General features: G+C 58.1%; 12 protein-coding genes across 12 annotated transcripts in view; 7 read left to right on the top strand and 5 right to left on the bottom strand.

Annotated features, from left to right (window-relative positions):
- The window catches only part of ACA1_331800 (uncharacterized protein), a gene marked incomplete at both ends in the record, with an annotated part of 2,861 nt that extends 1,681 nt beyond the window's left edge, over window positions 1-1,180 (top strand). The window contains 4 exons of the mRNA XM_004367679.1: window positions 1-128; window positions 220-361; window positions 471-559; window positions 708-1,180. The exon at window positions 1-128 is cut by the window's left edge and continues 8 nt beyond it. Of these exons, the coding sequence (XP_004367736.1) occupies window positions 1-128; window positions 220-361; window positions 471-559; window positions 708-1,180 (832 nt within the window). The remainder of the gene's footprint in view (window positions 129-219; window positions 362-470; window positions 560-707) is intronic.
- Window positions 1,181-1,409: 229 nt separating this feature from the next.
- On the bottom strand, window positions 1,410-3,442 carry ACA1_331790 (Alpha(1,3)-fucosyltransferase 10, putative; the record flags this gene model as incomplete). The annotated part of the gene is made up of 9 exons (XM_004367678.1): window positions 1,410-1,494; window positions 1,589-1,732; window positions 1,814-1,886; window positions 1,985-2,138; window positions 2,256-2,381; window positions 2,491-2,615; window positions 2,702-2,843; window positions 2,987-3,100; window positions 3,218-3,442. 9 exons carry the CDS (start codon window positions 3,440-3,442, stop codon window positions 1,410-1,412), a joined length of 1,188 nt encoding a protein of 395 aa, XP_004367735.1.
- Window positions 3,443-3,603: 161 nt separating this feature from the next.
- ACA1_331780 (BRCA1 C Terminus (BRCT) domain containing protein) lies at window positions 3,604-7,997 on the top strand (the record flags this gene model as incomplete). The annotated part of the gene is made up of 15 exons (XM_004367677.1): window positions 3,604-3,736; window positions 3,825-4,137; window positions 4,224-4,272; window positions 4,351-4,455; window positions 4,552-4,774; window positions 4,894-6,138; window positions 6,232-6,308; window positions 6,396-6,464; window positions 6,585-6,678; window positions 6,789-6,942; window positions 7,049-7,201; window positions 7,339-7,405; window positions 7,524-7,604; window positions 7,724-7,831; window positions 7,950-7,997. 15 exons carry the CDS (start codon window positions 3,604-3,606, stop codon window positions 7,995-7,997), a joined length of 2,919 nt encoding a protein of 972 aa, XP_004367734.1.
- A 734-nt stretch (window positions 7,998-8,731) lies between these two features.
- ACA1_331770 (uncharacterized protein) lies at window positions 8,732-10,109 on the top strand (the record flags this gene model as incomplete). Its single annotated transcript, XM_004367676.1, has 4 exons — window positions 8,732-8,807; window positions 8,928-9,687; window positions 9,751-9,982; window positions 10,071-10,109. 4 exons carry the CDS (start codon window positions 8,732-8,734, stop codon window positions 10,107-10,109), a joined length of 1,107 nt encoding a protein of 368 aa, XP_004367733.1.
- A 96-nt stretch (window positions 10,110-10,205) lies between these two features.
- On the top strand, window positions 10,206-10,794 carry ACA1_331760 (uncharacterized protein; the record flags this gene model as incomplete). The annotated part of the gene is made up of 3 exons (XM_004367675.1): window positions 10,206-10,294; window positions 10,422-10,656; window positions 10,741-10,794. Coding segments are annotated over 3 exons (378 nt in total), but the record flags the coding sequence as incomplete, so codon positions are not given.
- Window positions 10,795-11,113: 319 nt separating this feature from the next.
- Window positions 11,114-12,574, top strand: ACA1_331750 (uncharacterized protein; the record flags this gene model as incomplete). The annotated part of the gene is made up of 6 exons (XM_004367674.1): window positions 11,114-11,316; window positions 11,406-11,662; window positions 11,738-11,817; window positions 12,054-12,128; window positions 12,217-12,359; window positions 12,436-12,574. 6 exons carry the CDS (start codon window positions 11,114-11,116, stop codon window positions 12,572-12,574), a joined length of 897 nt encoding a protein of 298 aa, XP_004367731.1.
- Window positions 12,575-13,102: 528 nt separating this feature from the next.
- Window positions 13,103-13,682, bottom strand: ACA1_331740 (uncharacterized protein; the record flags this gene model as incomplete). Its single annotated transcript, XM_004367673.1, has 2 exons — window positions 13,103-13,511; window positions 13,561-13,682. The coding sequence occupies 2 exons, from the start codon at window positions 13,680-13,682 to the stop codon at window positions 13,103-13,105; spliced, it is 531 nt and encodes a 176-aa protein (XP_004367730.1).
- Window positions 13,683-14,131: 449 nt separating this feature from the next.
- ACA1_331730 (uncharacterized protein) lies at window positions 14,132-16,056 on the bottom strand (the record flags this gene model as incomplete). The annotated part of the gene is made up of 8 exons (XM_004367672.1): window positions 14,132-14,226; window positions 14,342-14,490; window positions 14,600-14,792; window positions 14,894-15,000; window positions 15,087-15,229; window positions 15,321-15,499; window positions 15,576-15,648; window positions 15,913-16,056. The coding sequence occupies 8 exons, from the start codon at window positions 16,054-16,056 to the stop codon at window positions 14,132-14,134; spliced, it is 1,083 nt and encodes a 360-aa protein (XP_004367729.1).
- A 699-nt stretch (window positions 16,057-16,755) lies between these two features.
- ACA1_331720 (GNS1/SUR4 family protein) lies at window positions 16,756-17,736 on the top strand (the record flags this gene model as incomplete). The annotated part of the gene is made up of 1 exon (XM_004367671.1): window positions 16,756-17,736. The coding sequence occupies one exon, from the start codon at window positions 16,756-16,758 to the stop codon at window positions 17,734-17,736; it is 981 nt and encodes a 326-aa protein (XP_004367728.1).
- Window positions 17,737-18,105: 369 nt separating this feature from the next.
- Window positions 18,106-19,101, bottom strand: ACA1_331710 (Autophagy-related protein 27 protein; the record flags this gene model as incomplete). Its single annotated transcript, XM_004367670.1, has 3 exons — window positions 18,106-18,301; window positions 18,383-18,577; window positions 18,686-19,101. 3 exons carry the CDS (start codon window positions 19,099-19,101, stop codon window positions 18,106-18,108), a joined length of 807 nt encoding a protein of 268 aa, XP_004367727.1.
- A 353-nt stretch (window positions 19,102-19,454) lies between these two features.
- ACA1_331700 (variant sh3 domain containing protein) lies at window positions 19,455-23,401 on the top strand (the record flags this gene model as incomplete). The annotated part of the gene is made up of 6 exons (XM_004367669.1): window positions 19,455-20,786; window positions 20,854-20,923; window positions 21,041-21,195; window positions 21,335-21,709; window positions 21,782-23,081; window positions 23,166-23,401. The coding sequence occupies 6 exons, from the start codon at window positions 19,455-19,457 to the stop codon at window positions 23,399-23,401; spliced, it is 3,468 nt and encodes a 1,155-aa protein (XP_004367726.1).
- Window positions 23,402-24,351: 950 nt separating this feature from the next.
- ACA1_331590 (ATPdependent DNA helicase, RecQ subfamily protein) overlaps window positions 24,352-24,396 on the bottom strand; it is a gene marked incomplete at both ends in the record, with an annotated part of 6,179 nt that continues 6,134 nt past the window's right edge. Inside the window, one exon of the mRNA XM_004367668.1 lies at window positions 24,352-24,396. This exon is cut by the window's right edge and continues 182 nt beyond it. Coding sequence (XP_004367725.1) covers window positions 24,352-24,396 — 45 coding nt within the window.

Raw genomic sequence — 24,396 nt, 5'->3', positions numbered from 1 at the left:
CAACTTCGTGATGGCGATCACGGTGCCGAGCTGGTGCAGCGAGAAGGCGTCGAATGTGAGCGTCAAGCCCAGCCTCATCGCCAGCACCACCATCGCCTCGGTCGTCTTCTTCTTCGTTGGCATCATCGGTACCCTCGACGCACCGCCCGCCCCCCGTCACCGCCGCACGCCGCACACGCGCTGTCGTGTGGACTCACCGCACACACCGCACACACACAGGCGCGCTGGCGTTCGTGTACACGGGCGACAACAATCTGCTGACGATGCTCCAGTCCCACTGCGACGGCTGCTTCATCCTCTCGCGCATCAGCGGCTACTTCATCCCCGCCGCCATCTTCGTCACCTCCATCCCCGTCTACGCGTACCCGCTCCTTCTCGTCCCCCTTTCGCCCGCCTCTCGCCTCCCCCCCCCGCCCGCCTCTTTCGCTCTTTTTCGCCCTAGTAATCGATTGGGGGTGGCACACGCGCAGGATCATCGTGCGGTACAACCTGATCGACAACAACCTCTGCAACAAGTACTGGGCCTTCTTCTTCTCCGTCATCTTCCCCTGGCTCATCGGTACATACATACACACATGTAAACAATCGTTATATATATATATATATACATACATATCACCCACATATTACGAGAATGTCGACTGACGTGTAACCTATCCTTCTCTTCTTTTTTTGAACTTCTTTAATGTGGTCGTCGTGGTCATCAGCGATTCCGTTCTACACGGGCAGCGGCCTGACGACGGTGATCAACTTTGCGTCGCTCTTCCTCCAGTCGACCATCAACTTCATCCTCCCGCTCCTCATCTACATCCGCGCCCTCCATTGGAGCCGGACCCACAACCCGGCCGACCACATCGAACACAACACCACCGCCGCCGCCGCTGCAACGGCCGGGCCAGACCTGCTCGCCGGCGGCGGCTATCTCACCATCGACCACCACCACCACCATCAACCCACCCCCAACCCGGCCTACGGCGTGAAGAGTGTCGACAGTGAGGCGGCGGCGGGTGTCGACGACGATTGTGATGACGTGGACGAGATGCCGGCGTTCCGGGCGCTGCCGGGGTGGCTCATGCCGCATGCGACGGGCATGGCCTACGGACTGATCGTGGTCATAGTCCTGCTCGTGGGCCTCGTCGTCGGCCTCAACGTCTACCAGATCGTACACGACAACGTTTGATGATGACGACGATGATGATGTTGTACGTTTCCTCTGTCCGCACACGGGTGTGTGTCGTATCGTATCGTGTTGTATCGCGTGTGTGTTGTCTGCAGTGTCCAACCACACGATCAACAATAAATTAGATATTTCCACCAACCGGCCATCATCGACATGATGGCGCGTGCCCGGTACGAGCTCCTCTCTCTCTCTCTCTCTCTCTCTCTTTGTCTTTTTTGCTTCCTCTTCGTCAGTGCTTGTGGTGGTGATGCCGCGCGGCCATTTCCCTCTTTGACGGCGTCAGGTTCTGCAGCTCCGCGATTCGTTTGCACAGCCTGTCGCATTGCACAACCAACAGCAACCACCACCACAGTGGAACAGTCAAAGTCAAAGCAAGTCAGAGGGCCAGTGACGAGGGTGGCGGGGTACCGGCAGGGTCCGGTGCGGGGCGAGGTCCGCTGGAGGTCGACGAAGCTCTGCGACGGCCCGTCCCGCTTCCACTGCAGGTACTCCCCGTAGGCATCGTCGTCCTCGTCCAACGCCCTTAAGTAGGCGGCCAACTCCTTCGGACCACTGCAAACGCGCACCGCACGCGACACACGACACACGTTAGGACACGCAAGTGTGGAATGGAGGAGATCGTGGGTGACGCACTCAAAGTCAGTGACCTTGATGACCGACTTCTCCGCCGGAGCGAAGCTGTCCACGTTAGGCGCCCCCAGGTAGACTACGCCAGCACGACACCGTGCCACACACGCACAATGTCACACAACAGCACACGACACGACACACGACTCGCGGGCGGAAGAAAAGGTGTTGGCGTACTGGGGACGGTGCCGACGATGAAGGAGTGGAAGAGCTTCTCGGTGACGTAGTCGAGAGAGATGGAGTTCTCAATGGCGATGGTGAACTTGTACTGCGCCGTGATGTTCCACTTGACCTCCCACCACGGCCACCCGTCCATCTCCCTCGGTATGTCCTGCCGCACACGCACGGTAAGATCGCACGCGCACAGGACACACGCACTCGCCACGACACACGACACACGACACACGGCACACGAGCCACGCACACACACAACTCGAGATCAACTCACCTTGTTGTGGAAGCACTTGCCGTAGGAGTCGATGTCGATGTAGCGCATCAGCTCGGCGAGGTACTGGTTGCGCGGCGACTTTGGCTCACAGTTGGAGATCATCATCATCACCGGAGCCTTGGCCGTCTGTTCATGGTGCGTCACGTCACGTCAGTACAGCTCATGCACCATCGTGTGTCGTGCGTGTTATGTGTGCCGTGTTTCGTGTGTCGTGTGTCGTGGCGAGTTGACAGACCTTGGGCAGGATCGGGTGCTGCCAGTACTTGGTGTAGAAGTCGATGTCGATGTAGTAGGTGAAAGGCACCGCATCCTCCAAGTGGTACGTCATGTTGATGTCGAACTTGGACATGAACTTGGGGTCTGGAGGGAGCGGTTTTTAAGTTTGTGCGTCATCTCCACACCACCGCGCGCGCGCAAACACACACACACACGACAAGATTCGACACCTTCGAGCATGGGGTAGTTGAGCTCGGACTCGGTGGAGAAGAGGATCCACTGCTGATGGGGCTTCTTCACCAGAGGCTCGTAGGGCCTGTGCGCCACCGTGGGCGGGTGGAAGATGAACCCGTCGACCTCGTCCAGACACTCCTGCTTCATGTGCACGTCCGACGCAATGAAGCACGGTACCGGGCAACTCCGTACCGACTCCTACACCCCGCACACCGCTCACGCGCACCGCACACACATGTGTCAGCTCTACATTTCTTTTGACACAACACGCAAGAACGGACCTGGTGAATGTAGAGGAAGTTCTCGAGCGTATGCCATGTCCAGACGAGGACGGGTCTTGTGTGCTCGTACTCGGAGATGGCTGGGTAGTCGGGGTGGGTCTTGGCCACACAGTCCTGCCACCGCGTAGCGTTGTCGTGGAAGCGGGTGGGGTCCCATCGCTCGCGTAGCAGGGTGTGGTAGCCGTCGGTGTGGAGTCGCGCGGTGGCGGGGGTGATGACCTCGTGGCACACCGGGCAGTCGACCTCGCCCGACTTCTCGAGCAGCACGTAGAAGGCGCCGTAGACGCACATGACCAGGACCACCCCCAGGCCGCAGGCTCTAAAGTCCTTGCTCCTGGCTGCACCGCCCAGGCCCGACTTCTTCTTTCGCGGTAGGCCGTGGCGACCCGACATCCCTTCGGCCGCGGCGCCTGGGTTCACCACGGGCAGCAGGGGCTGGTGTGATGACGTCTGCATCCCAATCTCCTCCTTGTCGAAGAGGCAGTGCGGAGAGAAAAGAAATGAAAACAAAGAGAAATCAGACTGATCAGCCATCAGAATTCGTTTCGTTCCAACGATTTATTTAGCCTCCAAGCTGGAGATCATTAGCAGCAACGCGGGAGTGCACAGGCACGGACATGGACAGCTCGTACGAGGACTCGGATGTGGAGCTCGATGGCAATTTTGCCTCGGCCTCAGCTTCGGCTGGAACGGGTCCAGCATCTGATCCTTCCACCATTCCACTCTCTGCTCGCTTCTTGCCCGTTAATGGTACCCTTTTTTTCCATCCACAATTCACGATCGCATGATTGAGGGCACGTGGTGTCCTGATCTCTCATCTCCACGTTCGCATCTGCAGCCGGTACGAAGCAAGAGAAATCAGCTGCAGCCAGCGTGCCAGCGTCGGTGCAGGGCGCTGTGGGCACCTTCCACGAGCCCCTCGTGTCGCTCTCTTTCGAGGGCGACCTCGAAGAAGACGAAGAAGACGAAGAGAGCACCGTAGAGGTCATTAAAGAAGAGGAAGAAGAAGACGACGATGACGATGACGATGACGGTGACGATGAAGATGTGCAGCTCGACAACACCCCCGCCGAGGCGGCCGCAGAGCGTCGGCCGCAGCACCGCCCGCCCCCGAGCGTCGCCCGTCCCCCTCTCAACACCACGTGGGCTTGGTACGTTGCTGCTCTCAAGCTCAGTGGCAGGCTTTGCCGAGCCTGACCACTTTCATTCTTCGTTTCCTCGTTCTCGCCCACCGCAGTAAGGAGTGCACGTTCGCTGACAACGCCAGTGACTCGGACCAGTGCGAGGTGCTCTTCCAAACGAAACGAAACGAAACACCAGCTTTTCTAACCAAATCATACTGTTTTGCATATATACGCCATCAGATGTGCGACAGCAGCCGAGCAGCAAAGCAGCCACAGCACGTGACAGCGGCGAATAAAAAAGAGTCAATGAAGCAAGCGACCAAACCGAGCACTCCTGCGACCAAGGTGAACGCACGACATGTCATGTGTGCCGTGTGACAGACGCTCGGCGTGGCACCCCAACTGACTTCTATTTTCTTGGTGGACGTGGAGTGTACGCAGGAAACATACAAGAAGCCCGACCCGAGGCCGCCCCGAAAGGTCGAGGCCAAACCCAGCGTTGTCGAGAGCCAGGACGAAGTGGACGACGATGAGGAGGACCAAGAGGAAGAGGGAGAGGAAGAGGAAGACGCGAACAGCAAGGTGGAGAAGGAGGAATCGGAAGACGAGGAAGAAGACGAGCTCTCCCTCGACTCTGACAAAGAGTTCGATATGCCCGCCTTCAGTACGCTCTCTCTTCTGTGTCTTCTCGCCACACAAGCACACATGCACCACCGCGCACGCACACGCACGCATTCAGGATTTTCTGTGTTGTGCTGACCACAAACACGCTGCGGCCCACAGGTGCGGTTCTGCTGCCGGACTCGCAGTCGATGATGCTGACGGCGTCGACTCTGGCGGCCACGGCCCCGGGCGCCACCCAACGCACGCAGAGCCTGGCCGTACTGGACCCTCACAATAACGGCAAGCCTACAGTCCCGGCGCCGCACGGGCCTGCACAGGCCGACGAGGAGTCGATCGTCAGCAGCGACGAGGAGGAAGCCGACTGGCCGCCGGTCAAGGGCGCCGTACAGACAAAGCGGTCCGACATCGCCAAGAAGGTGACAACGGACAAGAAGGAGAAGAAGGAGGAGGAGGAGGAAGAAGAAGAAGTGAAGGAAGTGGTCGAGGTGGCGGCCAAGGTGACACCGGCAAGCGTCGGTACTCCGCGGCTTGCGAAACGAAAGGACAAGGGCAAGGAGAAGGTGGACGTCACCATCAACGACAAGGAGAAGAAGGAGAAGGAGAAGAAGGTAGAGGTGAAGGTGGTGGGGTCGTCGTACGACCTGAGCTTCCCGCACTGGGACGACGAGGAGGAGCGGATGCGCGACCGTGACCAGATCAAGGCCAGCAGCAGCGGCAGCGTCAACAAGAAGTCGCAATCATCAACGCCGGCCGCCAAGGCCTCCCGCGCGGAGAACGACTTCATGAGCTACGCGCGCAATCGGAAGAAGTCGCTCACTTCGCCGCCCTCGACGCCGACCAGGTCGCCATCACCCCCGGCATCGTCGTCATCATCGTCAGTCAACAGCAAGAAAAAGAACGAAAAGATAGCGAAGAAGACGAAGAGCGAAGACGATGATGATGAAGAAGACGACAAGAAGGCCAGGGCAACGTTGGCGAAGACGAAGGCGAAGGAGAAAGAAGCGAAGGAGAAGGAGAAGGAGAAGGAGAAGAGGTGGATCTCGACCACGGACAAGGAGAGCCGGAAGGCCACGCCTGCCCGACGGACGGCCCAGCGGAAGAATCGCATGATCCAGTCCTCGTCCGAAGACGACGAAGACGAAGGCGGGAAAGAGAAGGAAAGAAAGAAGAAAGCGGCGGCGGCAAAGAAGAAAAAGAACGAAGGCGAAAAGAAGAGCAAGGCCTCTACGCGGATGGCCAAAAAGTCTCCTTCGGGTCGGCGCAGTCCCCGGGGCGACGAGTGGAAGGAGGACTCGGACGAGGCCGAGGCCGACAATCACGACCACGACAACGGAGATGATGAAGACGACGATGACGTGGAGGAAGAGGAGCGAGTCGTGAAGCCTCGCACAACATCGAGCAAGGGTGCCTCCTGCTCCGGCTTCTTCATGTCATTGCGCCGGCAATCCTCATCTTCTTCATGAAGGCTGACGTGTGTTGTGGTTGTGTGGTTGGCAGCCAAAGCTTCGAAGGGCAAGGAGCCAGCCGACGACAAGGGCGAGAAGACCACCCGGAAGGCCAAACGAAAGTCGATGGTGCCGCCACACCCGCCACACTCCTCCTTCTCTAAGTGGATCGCCGCGTGGGCCCACCACACTTGCACACTCACACACGACACACAGGAGGTGCCGGATGAAGATGCGGAAGCGCCGCAGTTCACCTGGCGCAAGATCGAGAAGAAGATGCTCGCCGTACGGCCTACGCCTCGCTTTTATGTGTGACCGCTTTGGGGGGGAGGAATGCTAGCATGACATTGAATGGAATGTTTTGGAATGGTGTGAATGTTGTGCTGTGCTTTTTAGGCCGGTCAGGAGGCCACTAAGCCCAAGAACGCCGACCAGCTGTTCCGAGGCCTCCAGTTCATCGTCACCGGCCTGTCCGGCGAGGACGACAAAGAAAACGACGGTACCGTACCACCCCGCCTTCATCATGTGCGCACATGGTGCTCATCGAGTGCGTGCGGTGCGTGTGTCGTGCGCTTATGTGCGTGTGCCGTGTGTGCCGTGTGGCTGCAGACCGGTCGGCCGAACGCATCAACCGATTGATCGGGGAAGAGGGCGGCAAGCTGCTGGGCAACTTTGCCAACGCCTCCCTGGCGTCCCAGTGTAAGAAGCGGAGCGGCTACCCGGGCCTCCCCTCCACCATCCTCCTCTCCGCCAAGCCCCGCACGTACGTCCCCACCCCACACCCATCGCCTTTTTCATTCGCTTTCGCTTTCGCTCTTTTGTCGATGGCTCTGACCACCGTCGCACGCCCTGATCGCAATCTTAAACAGGACCCTCAAGTATCTGCTGTCGGTGGCGGCGGGACTGCCGACGGTCCACTACAATTGGCTCATCCACTGTTGCCAGCAGCGGTGCCTCCTGCCCCACTCCCTCTACCTCCTGCCCGCCGGCTACTCCGTCGAGAAGGGCTCCGACGTCTTCATGTACGATCCTCCTTTCATATTTCTATTTATTGATATGTACATATACGTTTATGTAATACTTTTTTATTATTATTGTGCTACTTTTCATACGTTTTGCTGATTCTGTAAATGCTCACCGTTTACGTCGCACCCGACAGTAAGAAGCCGCGCGGTGACATCTTCGAGGGCACGCGAGTCGAGGTCGTTGGCACGCCCGAATTCAAGGTACCCACGCCCATCCCGCTTCTTCTGCTGGTCCCCTCGTCGGCAGACACGTCATCATAGGTGGTCTACGGCTCACCTCGCTCCGTTGCGCTCTCTCTCTCTCTCTCTCTCTCTTCAGAACTTGTGGAAGCTCGTGCTGAAGGAGGGCGGGGCGAAGGTGGTCGAACGACTGTTTACGCCCCAGGAGGATCGCGTCGAGGTTCGTACCTCACATCGGGGCTGACATCAAGACACCTCTCTGCAATACATGCACTGGACTCACATGTCGTGTGTTGCGTGCGCTGCGTGTGTGTCATGTGCGACGCCAAAAAAACGCAGTGTATCGTGAGCCCGCCCGACCCGGATGACTACCTCAAGGTCAAGTTCAAGAAGCTGCGGGTGCCGGTGGTGGGCAAGCAGTGGATCATCCAATCCCTTCTCAGCCAGGTAACCGACCACACATACCGTCAGCTTTGCCGGCTCGTGTGATGTCATTTCTTTTTCAGCGTTGCATATCACCCTGACATTTGGTGTTTGGTTGTTGTGGCGCTGCCCGTGTGAGCAGAAGATGGCTGATGTTGACGATGCGCTGTACAACTTCAAGAACTGTTGACGTACCAGGAGGAAGTGCAGGAATAAAGAAGGGTTATTATTCCTTTTCCACGCAAAACGCATGGGGCTTCAGTTCCTTACCTAACCAACCGAGGTAAGTGTGAACCACACGTCCCTTAGTTCACGAACTGTGAAGGTGCTCACACATAAACATGGTGAAAGTACAGCTCTTTTCCTATTTTCATATTTTTGTCTTTTTCCAGAGTTTGCCTAAAAAAGAGATGTCCGAAAATGGCATGAGTGCCACGTGCGAACCCTTCTTTGGTATGTTTCCCTTTTCCGGTCGTGCGATCTGAAGCGACCCGTTTCGAGAGGGAGGGACCATTCACCACGCCAGCTCAAAAAAAAGAGAGGTAGTCGTGTTTTCACTCTCGGCCGCCCTCAAGACCTCTACTTCCTCCACCTCTCATACTACAAGGCTACAAGTGGCTGCCCATAATAGGCGCAGGCCATTCCGGACACCTTCTCGGCAAGCAATCGCTCCATAACCCGGACCCTTATGGTCTAGAGAGAGAGAGAGAGAGAGAAAGAGAGAGCTACCATCTCCTTTTTTGAAGGGGGATTGACGACATCGTCTTCACCACCATCACCTTCTTCCTCATCATCATCATCGCCAAGAAGAACCGGGTAATGAGCATCTCAGCAGGGGGAGGAGGGCACAGTAATGGAGGATCTCCCCCAGGGGGAGGTCGAGGAACACGAGGCAAGAGGAGAGGGCGAGCGAGCGAGTTCGAGATGAAGTGGAAGCTGTCCGATTCACCCGATCTCGCCCGAAAGAACGCAAAGCCCAGCTCCCTCGACAGTCTCACCGGTGAGGCACCCCTCCCCACTCGTTTATTTTCTGTTTTTTAATTGGATTTTTTTATGTTTGTGATTTTATCTGCAGTTTTTCTTATTATTACTGCTCACGTTTGGGGGGGGGCATTGCTAGGTCATTGGAAGCTGGAGAAGGGGGGCGCGATGGGCGCTTCTCGAGGTGCCATGTCGCCTCCGGTCGTACAGCCCATGTCGCCGGCCAACCAGATGATGATGGTCAGCGGACCCAGCTCGCCCATCGCCTCGTCGTCGACTTCTTCGTGTTCGCCCCTCTCGCCCACTCCTGTCTGCTCCACGCCCCTGCCCGGAGTGCCCATCATGATGGGCGCTTTCCCGCCCCACTCGCCTTCGCTCTCGCCCTCGCCTGCCCAGCAGCTCATGAGCCTCCAGCCGCCCGCGCCCTCGCCCGCGACGGCTCCCTTCGCCACTCGCCCCGGCCGCTCCTTCTCCGAGCCGCCGCCCATGACCCAGCAGATCTACTTCCCTCCGCTTCAGCAGCAGCAACAGCAACAATTGGCTCAGCTGCAACAAATCATCACACATCAACAACAGCAACAGCAACAGCAACAGCAACTACAACAACAGCTGCACCCCATCCAGCCCATGCAACCTCAATATCAACATCAACAGCTGCACCCCAACCAGCCTCAGCACTACCGTGGCGGGCACCCGCCGGCTATGCTGCGCTACCGGTCAAATTCGATCTCGTCGGACATGTGCGGGTCGTACCCGTCGCCCACGCCGGCGCCGTCGCCGTCTACGTCGCCTTCCAATAGCGGCTCGTGGCAGCCGTCCGTCAGCCTCAACTTCCCGTTCCGGCCCTTTACCCTCCCGCCCCTCCAGAACATCGAGAAGGAGCTCCACCAACAACCGCAGTGCCAGCCCCAGCAACATCATCAACATCATCAGCATCAACAACAGATATCGCCGCTACGCAGGTCATCGCCGCCGTCGCCGTCGTCGCCGTCATCGTCGTCGTGCACGTCGTCATCGGCCCAACAGCGAGAAATGGCGAGTAGCGGCCCCGAGGGAGCCGAGGGGCTGATCAACAGCAACCACGAGAAGCTGCTGTACAACAACCCGCTGTCGGACCGGGAGGAGCCCCTGTTCCACCTGTTCAGCAGACCGACAGCACCCGCGGACGAGTCCAGCACCAACGGCTACCCGCCGGTGCACTCGCGGTGAGTGCACGCCACACCACACCAGTGCATGGCTTGACTTTTATAATTGACTGGCTGATGGCGTTCCGTTTACTCAGGCTGAGATCCAACTCGAGCCCGCCCCTGCCCTCTGCTGACTTGTGGGCCACCAGTTGCGTTCCCTTGTCACCGTGAACGAACCCATATGGCGTTAGGCGGTGGGCTTACCCTGTTTTTGGGATGTTCATGCAGACGGCAATCCGCTGCGTACCACCACCCGCACCACCACGACTACAGAAGTCACCGAGACCACTGAGATCGAGAGACGCATCATCCGCAACAGGTCCACTCCCTCGACCGCTCTACTTTTTCTCTTTCTCTTTCTCTTTCTCTTTTTCTCTTTCTTTTTCTCAACTCTTGTTGACATGCAACACATCTCTGTGTCCCCACGACACGACACGACACATCAGGTCGCGAAGCCACTCGAACCCGGACCCTCCGAACCACGACGCGATGGAGATGTCGCACCAGGCGCCCCAGTCGTCACAGCCGAGGCGGCCGTCGGCCCTGCGGCCCGTGACGCGCCTGCGCTCCCAGTCGACGCCCACTTCGGGCGGCTGGGTCATGCACTCGCCCGTGGTGGCCGCCGGCGAGGAGTCGAGCGGGCGAGAGGAGGAAGAAGACGCCGACGCCATGCACCTGGTGGTACATGAGAACAACAACCACCCGCACCAACAACATCAACATCACAAACATCATCAACAACAACAGCAGCAACATCACCAACAGCGACAGCCTCAGCAGAAGGGGAAGATGGACATCGGCTTCCTGGTCTCCGCTTGATTGACACCACCGAGACGACCGAGCGGCGAGGTGGAGCACCCGGACCTGTAGGCATCGACGAAGGGAAGGAGAGAGGAAAGCAGGACGCCCAGCGGCTCGCAATAGATAGTTATCCGCGTCACTCTCTTGTTTTTAACACCAACAACAACAGCCCACATATTTACGCAAATCACAACCTGTTTTCGAAAAAAAATTTCTGTTAACATGTGAACGGGCATGTCCTTTTTTGGACTCAGAAACAACAATAGAGCTGGCGGAGTCAACCTTTGTGTGTTGGGCAAAGACCCACGCTAGAACAACGTGAGTGAAAGGGAGGCGGATGAACAGGCTGTGTCTGCTGTTCTGCGTTCTGGTCTTCCTGTGTGTGTGCGGCATGACGCACCTGTGGCAGGCGACCAGCTCGGTCGTGGAGTTTGTTCCCAAGACCCAGATTCACAAGCAGGCATACGAGCTCCAGGGCTACAACTACAGCGGGCCAAAGAAAAACATCGTCGTCCTTTTAGCCTACTACCCCGACAGCTGGTACGACTCAAAGCAACACCAATATTGTGGTTTTTAAAACAATACATATTATATTGTTTTTACAATAAAATTTACTCTAAATGGTCCAGGTTCGAGGAGAAGAGTGTGGAGGAGCGCGACATGATCATGACCAACCGCAAGTGCTACAGCGCCATGCACAACTACACATTCGTGGTGGGCTCTGACATCGAGGTGAGCCACGGCTACTGGGCCAAGCTGGTGCACACGCACAGGCTCCTCAACTCGCCCCAGACACCCCAACTGGACTGGGTCTTCTTCGCCGACGCCGACTTCTTCATCACCAACTTCGACCGACCACTCGAGAGCTACATTCCCACCGACGACGGTGCTTCACTTCTCACGCATTCGCTTTCATGTTACATTTTACATCTGCAACCATGTTCTGACAGTTGCACATCAGACTACCACATCATCGTGCCGCAGGATGCTCCTGGGCGAAGAGACTTCTCCAACTTTAACTTCCTCATCAAGAACTCAGACGTACAACCGCAAGCTCAAACCAAATAGCAGTACTAACACCCTGGATCTCCACCACCCCAGATCGGGCGTCGCTTCATCGACATTTGGCTAGAGGAGATGCAGGCCTGCAACCCCAGTTGGCCCGACCAGGTCGAGCTTTCTCTCTCTCTCTCTCTTCCTTTTAACTTTCTACATCTGTTTCTTCCTTTAAAGGTTCACTGATGATGGTTTTCCGTGGTTGCTGGGCCGCTACGCAGGTCGCGATGTGGCGATCCATCCTGCGATTACTGGACTCGTACCGCGGCACTGACTGTGAACAGGCTCCCGACCAGGTAGTCACCGATTACCCAATGCCATGACATGTTGTCACACTTTTTCTTACGTTCAACAAATACTAACATTCCGTTGGCTGCCGCACAGTGTTGCCGTACGATATGCCACGGCAGCCAGTCCGAATGCTTCAAGGCCCACCTCGACGCCATGGGGTGTGGACCCAACCAGAGCTGCCCACCACTCCACTTCAGCCACGCCAGCAGGGGACTCGGTTTCGCAACCGTCGTAGAGTACGCACCAGAGTCTTCTACTGGCCTGTGTGCTGCCGAACTCACACAGTGGTACCGCACCACCACACCACTGCAGCTCTCCCTGGGACATCACACAGCTCCGCCAACCACTGGGGATCCACTGCAAGCCGCACTACCCAACCTGCCGAGCCTACCAGTCTTTCTTCCATCGAAAACCTGGCGGACAGTGCTCCATCTTCTCAGAAGCAGAATAACACAAAACACACACATCTCTCCATCCCAGTGCAACAACATATCCACACATATGTGTGTAGCGATGAATGTAGACGATGCGTGAAGGGCAGAGGGGGGTCGGTTGGATGCGATGACACGGAGGGCTTCACCACCGTTTGCTTCGTCCGAGCATTGCCATAAGACTGTTGTTGAGATAAAAGAGGATTGGTGGCAGTTTGTTGTTCGATAGTAGTGGAGTATGTAGGTGGTGTTTGTTGTTGAATTGTTGGGAACCGCTCAGCCCCTCGGAATGGAGGGACGAGCAGGCCACCACTTTAAGTGATGTAGACTATGAACCAAAGACGAAATGCAATGGATGATTAGTACCTTTGCTGGGGGCCGCCCTGCCCTACTTCAACGCCTGGAGCCTTACCTCCCATTGTGGGACTCCCACCTCCATTGGCTGAACCTCAGCACATGGGAGGGAAAAAGAAAGAACGAAACACGAAGAGAAAAAACGAGAAAAGCTATTTCATTATTCGACGAAAGGGAGGAACCAGAGCGCGTCATCAGCCGAAGTGGCGGATTCGGTAGCGGGTGGCGTTGTTGTCGCGCGTGACGATGCAGGTGTGGCCCACGTGCAGTAGGACCTCCTCGCCGAACAGCAACATTGACGAGCGCTCGTTGCTTCCGCCGCAGGGATCCGGCGAGGCCCAGATGTGCCGAGGCAGCCGAGCCACCAGCGCGCGCCGCCAGTCCTCCGCCTCGGCCTCAACCAGCGGTCGGTCGTGGCCGCCCAGGTCCGCTTGCGCTTCGTCCCGACCTCGATCGGTGGCCCCGAAGAAGCCCAGGCCGAAGCTGAAGCCGAGCATTGTAGCAACAGCAGTGAGAACGAAGGTGATGGCGACGGTGATGATGATTAAGAAGAAGTAGAAGATTGCGGGGCCGATGGTTGATGGGCGCCGCGTCGACGCTGAACTGGAGACCGACGTAGTCCTCGGGCCTGCGGAAATCGGCCAGGTAGTACATGCTCCACTCGTCCGTGAAGATGCGCGGCTGCGGCGGCGAGTAGAACGAGGCCGCGATGCGCAGCGGCTGCTCAATCATCACCAGCTCCAGGGTAGTGTCGCCTGGGTTCTTGTCCTTCATGCCCTCGCCACCGCAGCTCTCGAGCTTGGGCCGCTTGCGCCACGGCGCATCGAGCAGCTCGCGGTCGATGATTCACGTCTGCTGGCCGCCTGCATCGAAGACTCCGACATGCTGCTGTTTCGCTACGCCGACGACCTCCCCCCGCGCTGCGGCCGACTGCGTTGGCGCCAACCGTCGTCGCTGTCACAGTCGCCGTAGACATCGGCGCCGCCGTCGTTCATCGACGCCAGCGCACCACTGCTCCATCTGCAGCGTATCCAACACCTATTCGCATGAATTCGAAAAGACGAACCATTGTGGACAAGTCTTGTAGTCTGCATCTTGAGGCTTGGCAGTCTCTCCATTCGGATTAACTCTTCCTTTTATTAATGGGGTATTGGTACAGCACAAATGGAACGGCAAGAACGTGGGCACACAAAAGGTCGTCACGCCGGTCCCGGGGTGTGTCTCTAGTCGTCTTCCTCCGAATCGGTGAGTGCGCCCTCGCTCCTGTCCTCCTCCTCCGACTTGCGCGGGGCCTCATTGCCCGAAAAGTTGATCGCGCCTGCAACACAACAACAGCAATGACGATGATGACGACAGTAAAAACAATGTTAACGTTCTTCTTCTTCTTCTTCGCCCAAAAACATTACATGTAGTGAGGTGAGTGGGACACGTACCACCGTCATAGGCGCTCTCGGCCCTGTCGCGGCCCGATGGCGCGTCGTCGCCAAAGTTGATGGCGCCGCCTCGGCCCTCGCCGTCGCTTTCCTCCACGCTGTCGCCGCCCGACGTCTCCACGTTCTTCCTGGGCGACCTCGCGCCAGTACTGCATATCATCACACCCACCGTCGTCAGCACAACACAACACGCGGCACGACACTCGCGGCACATGGCACGACACGACACGCACGGATGTGGTGGGGGGGGGGGCGCACGAGATCTTGTTGAGCTCAAACTGTTTGGAGAGGGCGCGCGAGGAGGTCATGCCACGACCGCGCCGGATGCTCTTGCCGCGGCCCCGGGCGACCTTGCCGCCGGTGTTGAGGACCCACAGCACGTTGGCCGGCAGGAATGTGAGCAATGTGATCCAGAAAACCGTGCAGTTCAGGATCCACCCGCCCGTCGGCTCTGCTCACCACCGCACACGCACACGCACACGCACCACCGCACACGCACACACGAAGTTGAGTTGAGCGTCAATCGGAAGAAAGGCGCGAGGGGGATGGTACCCCACTTCCAAACGGTGGCGCCGCTGGTGACGTTGTTCTGGTGGCCGGCGAAGGTGCAGGCCGCTCCGCCGGCGCTGACGTCACCGGCGTGCAAGTAGAACGTGCACCTGCGCGACAAAAAGAACGAAAGCGAAAGAGACCGTGAGAGTCTCTCTCATTAAAAAGAGCGAAGGCCGTGACGGGGGGGACGCACCGGGCGCCGTCGTTGGAGACCCCCTCGGCATCGCGGACGGCCCGCGTGTGGAGGGACATGAGAATGACCCACGGCAGGATGGTCGTGATGCACAGCAAGAACGCGCTGGCGATGTTGAACGCGTTCACGCCCACCATCACCCTCTGCGCAATGGAAAGCAGGAGAATGTGAGCCGCACGCACCGCACGACACGACACGAGATGCGCGACACGACACACGGGGGGGGGGGCGCACGCGTGAGAGGAAGCGGGCGACAAAGGCCAGCGCAAAGTGGATGACGGAGAGAGCGAAGGCGAGGACGATGGAGATGATGGTGAAGGCCTGGGCCGCCGAGTAGATGGGCCACAGCTGGTGGCCGTCCACCTCCCGGTGGTGCAGCATGATCCTGCACCCCGAGTCGCTGTACAAACATTCTGCGGTCGTGTGTCGTATGTTGTGTCAGGACGTGTGTGTCGTGCAGACTTTGAGAAAAATTGGGAGTGTGCGTACCGACGTCGTCCATGAAGTCGCCCTTGGTGTCGGCAAAGTTCAAGAAGAGTCGCGTCTTGTACTGCTCCGTTTCCTGGTGATGCAACGGAAGAAGGGCGATTTGATTTGATTAAATTTTTTGTATTAGAGGAATTAGCCTTTTGATCGGGCGGGTTCGTGTTCGTGAATCGAATAACAAGTTTTTATAACAATAAAGATATCACCAAAAAGTGTAACATGAGTAAGAACGTAAATATTGATTACATATGTTTCCCTACAAAAATGGCGGGCGGCAGAGATTAAATGTAAAATCGGAGGTAAAAATGGACGCGGGCCGAAGATGGTTGGGCCGGCGTACCTCAACCCACCAAGGGGTGGGAGCAGCAGAGAGCATGGAGACGAAGATAAGGGCGGCAATGATGCCCGTGATGAGGTACTTGAGGTTGACCAAGGCTCTGAACTTGTCCCATACTGGTATGAGGCAGTCATCCTTCAGTCCCATCTTCCACTTCTCCTTTCAACGTCTTGATCTAGCACAGATGGTTCGCGTGGAAGTAAAAATAAATCTCAACGGTGAGGACAACCTCCGGCGACGTGTAATATAATGAATTCTATTAATTAGCGCAATTTATCGCAGGCTTGCCGTTGGTTGGTTGTTGGGGGTGTGTGGCGGCAAATTACATACACCACCTGATGACAGAGGCCAAAGAAGAGGAAGTGCACAACATCCAGAACCATTCACCCACTCCATCATAACCCTATGGCAGCCAAGTGCTTCTTATCAGGGGTAATGCATAGAATTTGGCAGCAACCTGTGGGAGTTGAGCATATGCACAGAGTGGCCATGCAACCTGTGGACAGTAAGGCCTGAAGTGGTACCCCAGACTGTGGCTGCAGAGACAGCCTTTCTAAAAAGGCGCCAAAACAAGTTTGTCGAATTAAGGGAAGAATCAATTGTCGACACTAATTTTCAACTCCGTAAACCCCGAGCTTGACCTCCGTCAATTATTGCCGTCGTCACTCAAAGGGTCTCTCACGTCGGTAGGCAACCCTACCCAACTTGGCGAGCCGGCTAACGCTCCTTGAGTAAGTCCTTCCTTTCTTCTTCTTCTCCGCAGCCCAGTTTCTCCCTCTTCTTCTTCTCTTCGTTGTCCTCCACCACCGCGACTGTAACCCCCGGAAATCGCGATTTTGCCAGAAGATGACGACGACGGAGGCGATGGTAATGGACGTGGCGCATCAAGTGCTGGGCAAGGTCGAGCAGGTGCTGCACGTATGGGACCCGCTGGTGGACGCTGTGGCGGAGAACGACGAATGGCGCGCGGCGCTCATGGACTGGAGGTGGCCGCTGGTGGGGGCAGCCATCTACATCACGCTCCTGGCCATCCTGCGTAGCGCGTGCAAGGTCGGCGGTCTCATCGGCCCGTTCGATCTGCGATGGGCGGTTACGATCCACAACTTTATCCTCTGCGCCCTCTCCTTCGTGATGGCGACGATGACGACCTGGGAGGGCGTGCGAGCGTGGAGGGCCGATCGGTCGTTCGAGGATCACTACTGCGATGCGTCGCGCGATGGCCAGCTGGGCATCCACGGACTCGAGCCGACCTCGCCCGATCGCATGCTCACCGGGCGCGTGTGGGTGTGGTGCGTCGTGTTCTACCTCTCGAAGTACTACGAGTTCGTGGACACCATACTCCTGGCCCTTCGCGGCCGCCCCCTCCACTTCCTCCACGTCTATCATCACATCATCATCGTCCCCCTCGTGCTCGCCTTCATCCAGGCTGAGATCTTCTACTTCTGGGTCGGCGTCGTGTTCAACTCGACCATCCACACCATCATGTACTACTACTACTGCATGACTTCGCTCGGCTTCGAGATCTGGTGGAAGAAGCACATCACCAAGCTCCAGATCTTCCAGTTCTGCTGGGGCATCTTCACCTGGTGGCCCTTCCCCGCCGTCTGCGGCTACGCGTGGAACGCCTTCACGAAGGCCCCCATGTTCGTCTTCTGGTTCAACCAGGCCGTCCTCCTCTCCTTCCTCTTCCTCTTCGTCCGCTTCTACTTCCGCACCTACTCTTCCTCTTCGGCTGCTGCTGGCAAGGGCAAGGCCGCTCACGGCAAGGCCAAGGCCAACAAGGCCAGGACTCCCTCCACCCAGAAGGGCAGGAGGAAGGTCGAGTAGACTGGGGAGAGCAAGACGAAGCCGAACGACGAGAACCCCACGCAGCGCCGAGGCCGATCGATCACCAAATCTCTCTCTACACTTTCCATCTTTCATTCCTCATCTCGTTCGTTCTCTCTTCTCTCAATTTCTGAACCTTTCGATTTTCATGTACTATGCATAGACACTCCTCCAAACCGAATGAACACACTACTCAGAACATCCTTGTCATTTCACCTGTGCCCCTCCGTTCCATCTTGCAAACCAGATTTGATTTGATTTTTACGCCGTGTTTATTTTTATTTATTCGCACAGTTGTGAACGGGCAAGAGAATGAATGAATGCACGATTGCGCGCATGAGAGGGGAGATGGAGTGCCAGAGGACGAGTTTACATCTCCTCGTAGCTGCCGCGGCCAGTGAGGCTGCGAGCCTTGCGCCAGACGAAGAGGTGGCCGTCCTTGACGAGACCGGGGAGAGCCATCCAGAACTCGACGTTGGGGATGATCTCCTTGCCCTCGTGGTGCCTGTAGAACTTGTTGAAGGCCACACCACCGACGAGGTACAGGACCAGCAAGCTCGACAAACTGCATGGGTAGGGCCAGCCAGTCAGTCACCCACAACACGAGAAATCAAAAATTATACACCAAATTGCACACGACACGTACATGATGATGAAGATCCAGCCGCCGGAAATGCCGCCGTCGTCGTCATCGCCACCACCGCCGCCGCCACCGCCACCGCCGCCGCCGCCGCCGCCACCGTTGGTGGGGCAAGCCCACTTGCTGAGGTACTGCAAATCATACGTCTTGACGGGGTCCTCCTTGACGAAGCTGAACACGCCAGGATCCTTGGACTTGTCGCTGTTTCAAAACAGAGGGAACGCAGTGAGACAGAGCATCCCATTATGACCGTAAACATCAATGCATTGAAAGAAGAAGATGGAACGAAGCGGGTGGGGGGTCTCGTACCACTTGAAGTAAATCATGGATGCACGACCATCCTGGCCGCCCGTGTAGGAGAGGGTGAAACCATCAGAATCGGATCCGCTCGGGAGCTTCTGGAAGCGAGCCGTCTTCTGGTTGCCGCAATCGTGGAACTCGGCGGGGATGCGCGTGTCCTTCTGGCACACGGCGGGCGTCATGTCGTCCACCGTCTGGCAGAAGTTGTTGCTCACCACGCCGCACACGCGGTAGTAGTAGGTCTGGGGCGGGTTGCCGGCATCCTGCGTCTGGAGGTCCACAGCGCCAAGCTTCTGTGCCAGCGGGGTGAGGTCGTATTCGTACTTGCCCACCTTGCCCTTGCAGTCGCTTTGGCCCGACGCGGCGAGGATCATCAGGGCCAGCACCGCGAGCGTCGCCACGAGACGCACCGAAACACGTTCCATCTTAGTTTCTCTGGTGTTTGCTTATCGGCCGACCTAACTGAGCTCCTTCTTCCTTCTTCCACGGCTCGAAACAACAAGAAGAGACCCGAAAAATGAAGGCGGCGAGAAGAGCGAAGCACGAAAGAGAAAACGAAAACGGCGGCGCTGGAAATGGCGTGCGAAAAGCTCCGCCTTCATTTTTCACCTATTCGTCTTCATTTTTTATATTTGCAATTAATCACCTTCATATTACAGGAATGATTGTCGACTGATGGAATCCGTAGGACGAGGAATGTGGTAGCTCTGGACCCACACTCAAGACACACCACAGACCACGAGCGCGTGCAGACAACAACACGAAGAAGAAGCAACCGATGGAGCTGGCCGAAGTCAAGGAAGAAGCCAAGCGTGCCGCCTTTGCAGTGGCGCGCGGCGTGCGCGACCTCGGGCGCGCCTTCGACGCCGACACCGCTGCCACCACCATCAACAGCGAAGTGGTGGCCGAAGCGGTAAAGGCCGCGCGCGAGGGGGTGCAGGGCCTGGTCCGCACCACGATCGCCGTGCGCAACCATCACAACGCCATCACGGCCACCACCACCCAACTGCAGCCCGACCGGGAGCGACGGGTCAAGGAAGCCGAGGAGCAGGCCCAGAAGGTGGCGGGCGCGGCCCTGCGGCTGGCGACGGCTGCCCCGCGCGTAGCGGCCCTGGCCTCACTCGATGCGCGACGAGAGGCGGCGGCGGCTGTGGATCGTGTGCGCACGCAGCTCTTCGAGGACGTCAAGGCGCTACTCGGGCTCCTGCTCGCGCTCCTGCCACAACAGCAGAGCGAAGAGGGGGGCGGCGATGTAGCGGGTGCGCTAGCATCTTCATCCATCATGTCCTCTTCATCTTCTGCCACACCTACACGACAACTTCAACTCCAAGAGGAGGAGGAGGAGGGGCAGAGGAAGAAGAAGCTCAAGGAAAAAGAGGAGAAGGAGAAAGAAGAGGAAGTAGAGAGAAGGAGGAAGAAGGTGGAGGAGGCAGAGAGGGTGGACAGAGAGATCAAAGAGATGAAGCGGATGAAGGAGAAGGAGGAAGAGGAGAAGAGAAAGAAGGAAACAGAGGCACAGATGAAGGAGAAGGAGGAGAAGGATAGGAAAGCCAAAGAAGCCAAGGAAGAGCAGGAGAAGCAAAAGGAAGAAGATGCGAAGAGAAGACAACGACAACAAGAGCTCAAAGAGAAGGAGGAGCTCGAGAAGAAGAAGAAAGCCATCGAAGAGCAGGAGAGGAAAGCCAAGGAAGACATAGAAAGGGAGCAGCGGTTCAAGAGAGAGAAAGAAGAAGAAGAAGCGCGTGAACGAAAGGCCAACGAAGAAAAGGAGAAGAAGGAAAAGGAGGTGCGCGAGCGAAAGGCCAACGAGGAGAAGGAGCGACGGAGGCGCGAGCAGGACGAGCAAGAGCTGGAGTGCCAGGAGAGGCAGCGCGAGCAACAACAACAACAACAACTGGAGCTGGAGCAGCAGCAGAAGCTCAAGCAGCAGCAGCAGCAGCAGCAGCAACAGCAGCAACAGCAGCAACAGCCAAAGCCGCCGCAGGAGGAGAAGAAGGAGCCGACGAAGCCCAAGGCGGCGGCCGTGGTGTCAGGTCCCGAGATCAAGGTGATCGCCGTCGCCACCTTCCGTCCCGAGTTCGACGACGAGCTCGCCTTCGTGGAAGATGACGTGCGTCCGCTCTCTTCACATATAGAAAAGCTTCGAGAGCTGATGATGATGGTTTCGCGGCGAGCAGGTGTTTACGGTGTTTGCCGCCGTGGCCGAGGACGCGTCGATCTGGTGGGGTCGGCATCGGGGCAAAGAGGGTAAGCCCTGACTGCACTGCGTGATGATTCCGCGGGCTGGCGATAGCCAACACTGATGACATTGCGCGCGTGTGTGTCGTGCGTTCGTGTGTCGTGTCGTGTCGTGCTCCCAAAAAGGAATATTCCCTAGCGAGTGTGTGGATGTGCTCCAGGGCGATCCCGACAAGCTGGCGCTCAAGAGCGTCGAGGAGGAGGACGCCGAAGCCGACGCCGACAACAGCGCCCACCAGCCAACCGACGCCGACAGCTTCGTTCCCCTCGCACTCTTGCTCGTACCCTCTGCCCTCTCCATCTGCCCCTCATCGCACGATGACACTCACATATGCACCACCGCACACGACGCACCGCACGCGCACATTCCACACATTCTCTCTCTCGCACACGCACACTCACCACCGCACACGCACACAGCCGACGACGGAAGTGGGCGAGGGCGAGGTGCAGGTCAGGGCCGTGAGCGACTACAAGGGCGCCTCGGACGACGAGCTCAGCTTCGTGCGCGACGACGTGTTCCCCGTGACGGCCGTGCTGCGCGACGACGACCTCTACCTGTGGGGCAAGCTGCGCGGGCGGGTCGGGTACTTCCCGCGGCGCTGCGTGGTGGTGACGGCGGGCGACGTGGCGCTGCTGCCCGAGCGGGCCATCGAAGAGGAGGAGCTGCGGCGGCAGCAGGAGAAGCTGCAGCGCAAGCTCGAGGCCATGGAGAAGCAGCGACAGCGCCAGGAGGACGAACTCAAGAGCGCCAAGCGAGGCCCAGCTCGCGACGAAGACGACGACACCAAAAAAGTATGCGTGTCGTGTCGTGTCGTGCGTGTCGTGTCGTGTCGTGTCGCTGAGCTGATGAGGCGTGGGTGACAGGTGACCGTGGACAGGGAGCAGCGGGTGGGGTGCAAGACGTGCGAGAGCGAGGTGGTGATCAGGAAGGGCGTAATGTTCGGGATATGCGAGGAATGCGGGGCGCTGGTGCAGCGGGAGTGGCGTGAGGAGGACGCCGAGGCGCTCAAGCTGCAGGCGGCCCAGCGCGAGGCGGACGAGGCGGCCCACCGGGCGCGCGAGGAGGAGACCCGCAAGCTCAAGCGCGAAGAGTTCGAGAAGAAGAGAGAAGACGACGAAAAGAGAAAGCGAGAAGAGTGGGATAGAAAGAAGCGCGAAGAAGAGGAAGAGCGAAAGCGACAGCTCGCCGCCACTCCCCCGCAGGCCACCACCGTCGCCGATGACGTCATCGTCACCTACGCCGACCAAGCTGACGCCGACAGCCAAGCACAACCGGAAGAAAAGACAAAGGCCAGGAAATCGGCGCGTGAAAAGGAGGGCAGCTACATCTTTGGCGGCCACCGGGTCGACGCCGCGCCGCCCAAGGTCAAGTTCGTGCAGGACAAGCAGCTCGTCACCAAGTCACCGCCGCCGTCGCCGTCGACATCATCAATGACGACAGTCGTCGGCAGCCTCGCATCGTCCGCTTCGACGCCGTCAGCGTCGTCGGCCCACGCGGCGCCGGCCAAGTGGGGCTCGACCATCGTCCCGCCCACGACGTACGGGTCGGAGCCGACGATGAAGAGCGCCAGCCCGCGCTCGCCGCGCGCGTCGGACTCGGCATCGTCGTCATCCTCGGGGTCGCCGGCCTCGTCGACGTCGTCAACGCCGCTGGCCTCACCGCGCGGCAATGCGGCGGACGACCAGCCCAAGAAAGCGAAGACAAAGAAAGAAGCGAAGACAAAGAACGAAGCGAAAGCAAAGAAAGAGAAGAAGACGAAGAAGCAGCGCAGCGGCACCCTCAAGAGGCTCGGCAAGAAGGACAAAAAGAACGAAAGCGAAAAGGTTGCCGACAACAAGGAGGACAACAACAAAACGAAGACGGAGGCGACGAAGAAAAAGAAGACGAAAAAGACGAAGAAGACGAAGGAGCGCGAGCTGACCGAGCGGGAGGTCGAGATGGCGCGCGAGCTGGCCGAGCTGAAGCAACAGCTGCTCGACGTGCAGACCCGGCTGGCCCAGAAGGAGGAAGAGGAGCGGCGCCGCCTCAACGAACGCCGCCAGTCCGTCGCCCTCACCACCGCCGCGACCGCCGCCTACGGCTCCTCCTCCTCCCTCCCGCAGGTGGTCGATGTCGCCGCCGACCCGCGCAAGCTGCCCTCCACCTCCCAGCCGCCCAAACTCGGTGCGTGTCGTGTTGTTGATCGTGTCGTGTTCTGTTTCATGAGTGTCGTGTCGTGTTGTGTGCTGACGGAGGCAACCGGCGCAGGGCGGAGGGAGAGCCTGCTGCACCTCAAGCAGGTGCGGGAGAGCCAACAGCAACAACAGGAGGGGAGTGGCGTTGGGGCCGGGGCTGGCGGAGGCGGCGGGGCGTGGGGCAAGCACACGCTGCGGAAGATCGACGGCCTGCAACGGACAGGAAGCGGGCGGTACATCACCAGCGACGAATATGCCGACGAGGCCGCGCGGAAGCAGGAAGCCCTCCGCCGTGGCATTGTACTCTAAGCACTACAATGATTGATCGCGTGTTCAATATTTTTATGTTCTGTGTTGTATGTTTTTGTTTTTCATTTGTTTTATTGTGGTGTGGCTGGAAAAGGAAGGGGGTTTACAGGGGGAGGTAGCGGTTGTCGTCACCGCGGTAGATGAAGTAGTTCTCCTGCAGGGCGGCCAGCACGGCGTCCAACTCAGCCGCCCGACTCTTTGGAAACGCACGCAGCAGCCCAAACGTCGTGCTTCCTCCATTCTCCCTTCATCACAGCACGCACAGCACGCACCGCACCACGACACGCACGCCACACAACACCCGCGTAAGTCTGCGCTGTGTGTACTGTGCGCGAGATGATCGTACTTGATGAAGCGAAGCACGTCGTCCTCGGATAACTGCTGTTGCTGCTGTGTTGATTGTGGCCCCGCCTGCACGTGGACTTATTTGAGCCAAAGAGGCCTTCAAACACACACACGCACACGCACACGCACACAACAACACGACACAGTGGCACACGACACACACGAGTAGCGAGGCCTCTTTGGCTCAAGTGTGTGTGTGTATGTGGGAAAGGAGGGAGGAGTGAGTACCTGGGTTTGCGCGAGTACGGCGGGGTCCTGGGTGAGCATGGCGGCCGGATCCTGCGTCGAGGGCAGCGGAGGGGGTTCGTGGTGCAACCTCCGCCTCTTTCTAATTCTCACGCTCTGCAGCTCCTCCTCTTCCTCCTCCTCCTCCTCCTCTCTCTCCTCCTCCTCTTCCCTTTGAGACTGCTGCTGCTGCTTCTGCTTTACGGGTGACACACCTTGGACACGACACACACGACACACGACACGACACACGACACAGAGATGAGTTGCCGGCGAGGGGTGCTGGAGGGGGTGGGAGGGGATGACGGTACTGGGCGAGGGGCACAGCTTGTTGCCCGCGTGGCGCACGAATTTGGATCGCGGCGGTGGCGGGGCGGCGGCTACGGGTCTCGCGGCGGTGGGCGTGGGCGTGGGCGTGGCGGTGA

Source organism: Acanthamoeba castellanii (assembly GCF_000313135.1).
Source record: "Acanthamoeba castellanii str. Neff unplaced genomic scaffold scf7180000084578, whole genome shotgun sequence".
Classification (NCBI taxonomy): Eukaryota; Discosea; order Longamoebia; family Acanthamoebidae; genus Acanthamoeba; species Acanthamoeba castellanii.
The sequence above is the reverse complement of the archived record's forward strand: the minus strand, read 5'-3'. Positions and strand labels throughout refer to the sequence as shown.